The 10000-nt window shown below is 44.8% G+C and overlaps 1 protein-coding gene across 1 annotated transcript in view; it reads left to right on the top strand.

Moving 5' to 3' along the window:
* The window catches only part of emid1 (EMI domain containing 1), a 188176-nt gene that overhangs the window by 165663 nt on the left and 12513 nt on the right, over window positions 1-10000 (top strand). Inside the window, exon 9 of the mRNA XM_072433921.1 lies at window positions 2465-2569. Coding sequence (XP_072290022.1) covers window positions 2465-2569 — 105 coding nt within the window. The remainder of the gene's footprint in view (window positions 1-2464; window positions 2570-10000) is intronic.

Here is a 10000-nt window from a genome sequence, read left to right on the forward strand (position 1 = left end):
CATATCATTAAAGGGGTGGATTTTATATACACATTTTTTATGCCTTAAAAGTAAAAAAAAAATGTGAAAAATGTTGGGTTGGGTTACAGCAAACATACAATTAATTTGGATATTTATTTTTGCCTTCAAACTTAAAAAAAAACAATAATAATTTACCTACCCACCCACTTGTAAAATGTTGGGTCGGGTTATAGCAAACATACAATTAATTTGGGGAAACCTCACTACATTGTTTTGAGGGCACCAACTGGATAACCAGCAGCTGAATGCTGAAAAGTGGCTGTACAGAGGGTCAGAAAATATTATGGTCTCTGACATCAACTTTGCCAATTCACATTGTGCACCTACTGCACTTTGAGCACCTCTGGTCGAATCCGCCGGGCGTCGTTACGACGTGCATCGATCACGATTCGGTGGAATCTTTGTCTACTCTGCTTTCCCATTCTGGCTCCGGGTCACATGTCACTGACACTGCTGGCAGCTTCACATCTCTGAGTGTCACGGGTCCGTTCAGCGGGCGTGTGATCGCTGAGGGAGCAAACCTGTTGTAGACGGAAGCTCACGCTGCACCACAGCTGGTGTTTAGCACTTTGCTTCTTCTGAAACTGTCACAAATCTGTCCTGGTCTTGTTCCTGGTCTTGTTCCTGGTCTTGTTCCTGGTCTTGTCATCTGAGAAGGAGCCAGGATCTGACTCCACATATGACAACTTGAGCAGATAAAGGAAGATTCAGCCATGAAGCTAGCGGCTCGGCTAGCTCGACTGAGACTGGAGAACAACGGGGTTCAAACCATGAAACACATGGATGTAGGTGGCTCCGGGTTGTGTAAGAAGCTCAAATAGGTTGTGTATAATATGTGGGTCAACGATAAAAAGTAGAGAACGATCAACTCTCGAAACAGAATTGAAGTTCGTCCTGTTAGAATGAAGAAGGCTTGAGTGTCGCACAAATATGTTCCATATGTTTGTTTAAATCATGTGCTGCACATGCACAAAAGCGACGTCATCTTTCCAGGAGTGCCTGGGCACACATTACTCCATGAGCTCAGGTCTGCTCTGGCCACCACCCCCACATCTCCCTCGTGCTCACGTGTGAACGGGACGGTTGCATCCACGTCTCCCCCGTGCTCATGTGTGGACGGGACGGTTGCCTCCACGTCTCCCCCATGCTCATGTGTGGACGGGACGGTTGCCTCCACGTCTCCCCCGTGCTCACGTGTGGACGGGACGGTTGCCTCCACGTCTCCCCCGTGCTCATGTGTGGACGGGACGGTTGCCTCCACGTCTCCCCCATGCTCATGTGTGGACGGGACGGTTGCCTCCACGTCTCCCCCCCCTTGCTCACGTGTGGACGGGACGGTTGCCTCCACGTCTCCCCCGTGCTCACGTGTGGACGGGACGGTTGCCTCCACGTCTCCCCCATGCTCACGTGTGGACGGGACGGTTGCCTCCACGTCTCCCCCATGCTCATGTGTGGACGGGACGGTTGCCTCCACGTCTCCCCCGTGCTCACGTGTGGACGGGACGGTTGCCTCCACGTCTCCCCCGTGCTCACGTGTGGACGGGACGGTTGCCTCCACGTCTCCCCCATGCTCATGTGTGGACGGGACGGTTGCCTCCACGTCTCCCCCGTGCTCATGTGTGGACGGGACGGTCGCCTCCACGTCTCCCCCGTGCTCAAACACTGCCGGTGAATGGAAAATGATTCAGAATGATCATTTGAACACTTCTTTTGCAGTTTACTTGTGTCCACTTCAAAGCAAATACAGAAGGTCCTCTCTTCCTTCTGGATCACGTCTGCAGGAGATGATCCTTCATCATTCAGAGTTGCACTTCACTGTGTGTGTGTTGTTTTGCACAAAGTGTGAACGGACTTATTGTGTTACAGTGGTGCAAATCTGAGTTTTGCTCCTTGAGTGTAAGGTTTTGATAATTGTAAGTGTTTATTCAATCGTAAAAAACTGTAAATATAGTTGTGACACACTGTCATTTTAAAATGATTGTTCAATCACTGCTTGTCTTGACTGGACTTCACTGGTGTGATGAAGCTCCCACTCTAAAGCAGTTGTTACCAGTGCTGTGGGTATAAATACAGTTACCTGAAGCTGGTGGGTAGGTGCTACTTCAAGAGCTCCTTATGTTTCAATGGGAGGAAAAGCCTTTGAAGTTACAATGTCCAATACAAATGTAGAAGTGAATCTTTAGGTGCAGATTGGACCATGTTTAGACTTCTGCCCCGCGACCCGGCCCCGGATAAGCGGAAGAAGATAGATGGATGGACAATGTTGTTTCTGCATGAAAGCATATGTGCTGAGAGGGCAAACTGGCCAAAATACAAACATTTGCAAAAGTATCAAATATATAAACATATCGAGATTTTCCACCCATCATTTCAATACGAGACAGGATGTTTGAATCTTACGCTCTTCACACTGTCATGGTCACACTTTTGCTTTGTCTGTCAGGTCCCCGTGGGCCCCATGGGTTCCCAGGAGACAGGGGGCTCCCAGGTCCCCCCGGCCCCCCTGGACTACCTGCCCCTGTCAGTGCACGCATCCCAGAACCAGAAGGTATGTCCACCATTGTCCCCCCGTTTTTGTCCAAGGTAAGATGTGTAAGCTGTAACTTTGAAGGACGGTTATTGCTTTTCCTGGAACGTTCCACAGTTCGACCCCAAAACTTGCACTTTACACACTTCAGATCCTTGTCATGAATGCACTTTGGAACTTTTGATCCACACTTAACATTAGATACTAAAAGTTCAACTAAATTTCGATATCACTTTAGATACTAACATTAAAATAACATAATAGATAATAGAATGTTTCTATTTATTTTTACAAAATAATAGACATTGATGTAGTGATTTATGGTCTTAAAGATTCAAACATTTTGTTTTGACTGTATTCCATTACTGCACTTCTGATTTATTCCTCCTCGTGTGGGAGGAGAAGGGGGCGGGGCATCCTGCTCCTCGTGTGGGAGGGGAAGGGGGCGGGGCATCCTGCTCCTCGTGTGGGAGGGGAAGGGGGCGGGGCATCCTGCTCCTCGTGTGGGAGTGGAAGGGGGCGGGGCATCCTGCTCCTCGTGTGGGAGGGGAAGGGGGCGGGGCATCCTGCTCCTCGTGTGTGAGGGGAAGGGGGCGGGGCATCCTGCTCCTCGTGTGGGAGGGGAAGGGGGCGGGGCATCCTGCTCCTCGTGTGGGAGTGGAAGGGGGCGGGGCATCCTGCTCCTCGTGTGGGAGGGGAAGGGGGCGGGGCATCCTGCTCCTCGTGTGGGAGGGGAAGGGGGCGGGGCATCCTGCTCCTCGTGTGGGAGGGGAAGGGGGCGGGGCATCCTGCTCCTCGTGTGGGAGGGGAAGGGGGCGGGGCATCCTGCTCCTCGTGTGGGAGTGGAAGGGGGCGGGGCATCCTGCTCCTCGTGTGGGAGGGGAAGGGGGCGGGGCATCCTGCTCCTCGTGTGGGAGTGGAAGGGGGCGGGGCATCCTGCTCCTCGTGTGGGAGTGGAAGGGGGCGGGGCATCCTGCTCCTCGTGTGGGAGGGGAAGGGGGCGGGGCATCCTGCTCCTCGTGTGTGAGGGGAACTTCTGACTTTTGACCAATACAATTAATTATCAGTGACTAAAAGTACAATTTCTGATTGTACTTTTAGTTTTGTGGAAGAGACATGTCGCCAGTATCGAGGCAATTATTGGGACTAGAAAAGAGAAATAAAGACTGATAACTTTGTTGTACAAGTGTGTAAAAGCAATGGAAATACCATGGGGCCCTAAGAGAAAAATAATAGAGATAAAAATTAAAAAATAAAATACTTGGACATAATTGTGAAATGAGACTTTGAATGAAATGGCAAAAACAATGTGCAATATTGTTACAAATGAAACATAGTACATCCTCTGCTGGGCCTTCTTGATTAGGGAGCTGAGGGTGGTGCCACCAAGGACGATGGTGATGGGGAAGTCCACGATCATCTCCAGAGTCTTCTGGGCGTTTAACTCCAGGTTGTTACCACTGCACCAGGACACCAGCCGCTCCACCTCCTGTAACAGACTCATCCCCGTCCCAGATGAGCCTGATGAGGGTGGTGTCGTCATGGCGATGAGGGTGGTGTCGTCATGGTGATGAGGGTGGTGTCGTCATGGTGATGAGGGTGGTGTCGTCATGGTGATGAGGGTGGTGTCGTCCGCAAACTTGATCAGTTTTACAGAGTTGTGGCTGGAGGTGCAGCAGTTTGTCACAGGGAGAAGAGCAGGGGAGAAAGTACACAGCCCTGTGGGACTCCTGTGCTGATAGTCCCAGTGTCTGAGACATTCTTCCCCAGCCGCACACACTGCCTCTGATCCGTCAGGAAGTCAGTGCTCCCCCTGCAGGTTGATAGTGTTGTCTACAGACCTGTTGGCTCTGCAGGTGAACTGCAGGGGGTCCAGCAGGGGGGAGGTGAGGGACTTCGGGCTTAGGGCTCAAATGACTTCGTAACTACAGACGTCAGGGCTTGTAGTCATTATCAATAGCACAGCCAATCACAATTTAAATCATGCCCGTGGAGCTGCACCCTGAGTGAGGACAGTGTGCTTCAGACGAGACCTTTAAATAGATCTCATTTCACAAATACAATGTCAGCGATAAAAGAACCTGTGCAGTGCCTGTTCACAGACGCCACATCCAGAGACAATATTACATAGTCAGAGGTCGGTGGTGGAGCAAGTGCTTCCCTTGCTTGACCTGTAGTGACCTCTGTGTAAAGCTTCTGATGACATGGCGTTTAGAACCCCAAGGCGGGACTGGAACCAATCACGGAGCAGAATTGAGGTTTGGGCGCAAGTTAATGAGAAAGAGGAAAGTGCTTTTCGGATTTGCAAAGTAAAAACACTCTGACTTCATTGTGATCAGATCACTTATAAGTGATGCACATGTCAGTATTGCACATGGTTAAGTCAGTAATACACATGGTTAAGTCAGTATTACACATGGTTAAGTCAGTATTGCACATGGTTAAGTCAGTATTGCACATGGTTAAGTCAGTATTACACATGGTTAAGTCAGTATTACACATGGTTAAGTCAGTATTACACATGGTTAAGTCAGTATTGCACACGGTTAAGTCAGTATTGCACACGGTTAAGTCAGTATTGCACACGGTTAAGTCAGTATTGCACACGGTTAAGTCAGTATTGCACACGGTTAAGTCAGTATTGCACACGGTTAAATCAGTATTGCACACGGTTAAGTCAGTATTGCACACGGTTAAGTCAGTATAGCACACGGTTAAGTCAGTATAGCACACGGTTAAGTCAGTATTACACATGGTTAAGTCAGTATAGCACATGGTTAAGTCAGTATAGCACATGGTTAAGTCAGTATTACATATGGTTAAGTCAGTATTGCACACGGTTAAATCAGTATTGCACACAGTTAAATCAGTATTGCACATGGCTAAGTCAGTATTGCACACGGTTAAGTCATTATAGCACATGGTTAAGTCAGTATAGCACATGGTTAAGTCAGTATTACACATGGTTAAGTCAGTATAGCACATGATTAAGTCAGTATAGCACATGGTTAAGTCAGTATTACACATGGTTAAGTCAGTATTACACATGGTTAAGTCAGTATTGCACACGGTTAAATCAGTATTGCACACGGTTAAATCAGTATTGCACATGGTTAAGTCAGTATTGCACACGGTTAAGTCAGTATAGCACATGGTTAAGTCAGTATAGCACATGGTTAAGTCAGTATTACACATGGTTAAGTCAGTATTGCACACGGTTAAGTCAGTATTGCACACGGTTAAATCAGTATTGCACACGGTTAAATCAGTATTACACATGGTTAAGTCAGTATTGCACATGGTTAAATCAGTATTGCACATGGTTAAGTCAGTATTGCACACGGTTAAGTCAGTATTGCACACGGTTAAGTCAGTATTACACATGGTTAAGTCAGTATTACACATGGTTAAGTCAGTATTGCACACGGTTAAGTCAGTATTGCACATGGTTAAGTCAGTATTGCACACGGTTAAGTCAGTATTGCACACGGTTAAGTCAGTATTGCACACGGTTAAATCAGTATTGCACACGGTTAAATCAGTATTGCACATGGTTAAGTCAGTATTGCACATGGTTAAGTCAGTATAGCACATGGTTAAGTCAGTATAGCACATGGTTAAGTCAGTATTACACATGGTTAAGTCAGTATAGCACATGGTTAAGTCAGTATTGCACACGGTTAAGTCAGTATTGCACACGGTTAAATCAGTATTGCACACGGTTAAGTCAGTATTGCACACGGTTAAGTCAGTATAGCACACGGTTAAGTCAGTATAGCACACGGTTAAGTCAGTATTACACATGGTTAAGTCAGTATAGCACATGGTTAAGTCAGTATAGCACATGGTTAAGTCAGTATTACACATGGTTAAGTCAGTATTACATATGGTTAAGTCAGTATTGCACACGGTTAAATCAGTATTGCACACAGTTAAATCAGTATTGTACATGGCTAAGTCAGTATTGCACACGGTTAAGTCATTATAGCACATGGTTAAGTCAGTATAGCACATGGTTAAGTCAGTATTACACATGGTTAAGTCAGTATAGCACATGATTAAGTCAGTATAGCACATGGTTAAGTCAGTATTACACATGGTTAAGTCAGTATTACACATGGTTAAGTCAGTATTGCACACGGTTAAATCAGTATTGCACACGGTTAAATCAGTATTGCACATGGTTAAGTCAGTATTGCACACGGTTAAGTCAGTATAGCACATGGTTAAGTCAGTATAGCACATGGTTAAGTCAGTATTACACATGGTTAAGTCAGTATTGCACACGGTTAAGTCAGTATTGCACACGGTTAAGTCAGTATTACACATGGTTAAGTCAGTATTACACATGGTTAAGTCAGTATTGCACACGGTTAAGTCAGTATTGCACATGGTTAAGTCAGTATTGCACACGGTTAAGTCAGTATTGCACACGGTTAAGTCAGTATTGCACACGGTTAAATCAGTATTGCACACGGTTAAATCAGTATTGCACATGGTTAAGTCAGTATTGCACACGGTTAAGTCAGTATAGCACATGGTTAAGTCAGTATAGCACATGGTTAAGTCAGTATTACACATGGTTAAGTCAGTATAGCACATGGTTAAGTCAGTATAGCACATGGTTAAGTCAGTATTACACATGGTTAAGTCAGTATTACATATGGTTAAGTCAGTATTGCACACGGTTAAATCAGTATTGCACACGGTTAAATCAGTATTGCACATGGTTAAGTCAGTATCGCACACGGTTAAGTCATTATAGCACATGGTTAAGTCAGTATAGCACATGGTTAAGTCAGTATTACACATGGTTAAGTCAGTATAGCACATGATTAAGTCAGTATAGCACATGGTTAAGTCAGTATTACACATGGTTAAGTCAGTATTACACATGGTTAAGTCAGTATTGCACACGGTTAAATCAGTATTGCACACGGTTAAATCAGTATTGCACACGGTTAAGTCAGTATAGCACATGATTAAGTCAGTATAGCACATGGTTAAGTCAGTATTACACATGGTTAAGTCAGTATTGCACACGGTTAAGTCAGTATTGCACACGGTTAAATCAGTATTGCACACGGTTAAATCAGTATTACACATGGTTAAGTCAGTATTGCACATGGTTAAGTCAGTATTGCACATGGTTAAGTCAGTATTGCACACAGTTAAGTCAGTATTGCACACGGTTAAGTCAGTATTACACATGGTTAAGTCAGTATTACACATGGTTAAGTCAGTATTGCACATGGTTAAGTCAGTATTACACATGGTTAAGTCAGTATTGCACATGGTTAAGTCAGTATTGCACATGGTTAAGTCAGTATTGCACACGGTTAAGTCAGTATTGCACACGGTTAAATCAGTATTGCACATGGTTAAGTCAGTATAGCACATGGTTAAGTCAGTATAGCACATGGTTAAGTCAGTATTACACATGGTTAAGTCAGTATTACAAATGGTTAAGTCAGTATTGCACACGGTTAAATCAGTATTGCACATGGTTAAATCAGTATTGCACATGGTTAAGTCAGTATTGCACACGGTTAAGTCAGTATAGCACATGGTTAAGTCAGTATAGCACATGGTTAAGTCAGTATTACACATGGTTAAGTCAGTATTGCACATGGTTAAGTCAGTATTGCACATGGTTAAGTCAGTATAGCACATGATTAAGTCAGTATAGCACATGGTTAAGTCAGTATTACACATGGTTAAGTCAGTATTACACATGGTTAAGTCAGTATTGCACACGGTTAAATCAGTATTGCACACGGTTAAATCTGTATTGCACATGGTTAAGTCAGTATTGCACACGGTTAAGTCAGTATAGCACATGGTTAAGTCAGTATAGCACATGGTTAAGTCAGTATTACACATGGTTAAGTCAGTATTGCACACGGTTAAGTCAGTATTGCACATGGTTAAATCAGTATTGCACACGGTTAAATCAGTATTACACACGGTTAAGTCAGTATTGCACATGGTTAAGTCAGTATTGCACATGGTTAAGTCAGTATTGCACACGGTTAAGTCAGTATTGCACACGGTTAAGTCAGTATTACACATGGTTAAGTCAGTATTACACATGGTTAAGTCAGTATTGCACATGGTTAAGTCAGTATTACACATGGTTAAGTCAGTATTGCACATGGTTAAGTCAGTATTGCACATGGTTAAGTCAGTATTGCACACGGTTAAGTCAGTATTGCACACGGTTAAGTCAGTATTGCATACGGTTAAATCAGTATTGCACATGGTTAAGTCAGTATTGCACACGGTTAAGTCAGTATAGCACATGGTTAAGTCAGTATAGCACATGGTTAAGTCAGTATTACACATGGTTAAGTCAGTATTACACATGGTTAAGTCAGTATTGCACACGGTTAAATCAGTATTGCACACGGTTAAATCAGTATTGCACATGGTTAAGTCAGTATTGCACACGGTTAAGTCAGTATAGCACATGGTTAAGTCAGTATAGCACATGGTTAAGTCAGTATTGCACACGGTTAAGTCAGTATTGCACACGGTTAAGTCAGTATTACACACGGTTAAGTCAGTATTACACATGGTTAAGTCAGTATTGCACATGGTTAAGTCAGTATTGCACATGGTTAAGTCAGTATTGCACACGGTTAAGTCAGTATTGCACACAGTTAAGTCAGTATTGCACACGGTTAAATCAGTATTGCACATGGTTAAGTCAGTATTACACATGGTTAAGTCAGTATTGCACACGGTTAAGTCAGTATTGCACACGGTTAAGTCAGTATTGCACACGGTTAAATCAGTATTGCACACGGTTAAATCAGTATTGCACATGGTTAAGTCAGTATAGCACATGGTTAAGTCAGTATTACACATGGTTAAGTCAGTATAGCACATGGTTAAGTCAGTATTGCACATGGTTAAGTCAGTATTGCACATGGTTAAGTCAGTATTGCACGTGTTCAGGGCAGTGTTTGTTCTAAAGTCTGACAGCAGCAGATGGAAAGACTGTGAAACGTCTCCTTCACACAGCGAGGATGGATCAGTCAAATACAACAGTCCCAAACCAGACCTCCACAGAGAAGAATGAGCTGGATGACACCAGGCTTTCCTCTGATTGGTTAATCCCCCTGTCAAACCCGCCCAATTGAAGACAGAGAACATGAATCCAGAGAGAAGATGAGGAAGAGTTAGTGTTGGCGGCTGCGCTCATCGTGTGGTGAGGTCCCGCCTCACTGCAGCGAGCGTCCTTAACCAAACACACTCATGTTTACCTTCTGCCCAGTGCGCCTTTCAAGTGCACCACAGGAGGGAGCAGAGGAGGCCCAAAGAGAGGGAGAAGAGGAGGGGAGAAGAGGAAGAGGGAGCAGAGGAGCCCCCAAAGAGAGGGAGAAGAGGAGGGGAGAAGAGGAAGAGGGAGAAGAGGAGGCCCAAAGGGAGGGAGAAGAGGAGGGGAGA

This window comes from Eucyclogobius newberryi, unplaced genomic scaffold (assembly GCF_026437365.1).
Source record: "Eucyclogobius newberryi isolate DKJ021-1_F unplaced genomic scaffold, fEucNew1.0.hap1 SCAF_6, whole genome shotgun sequence".
Taxonomy (NCBI): domain Eukaryota; kingdom Metazoa; phylum Chordata; class Actinopteri; order Gobiiformes; family Gobiidae; genus Eucyclogobius; species Eucyclogobius newberryi.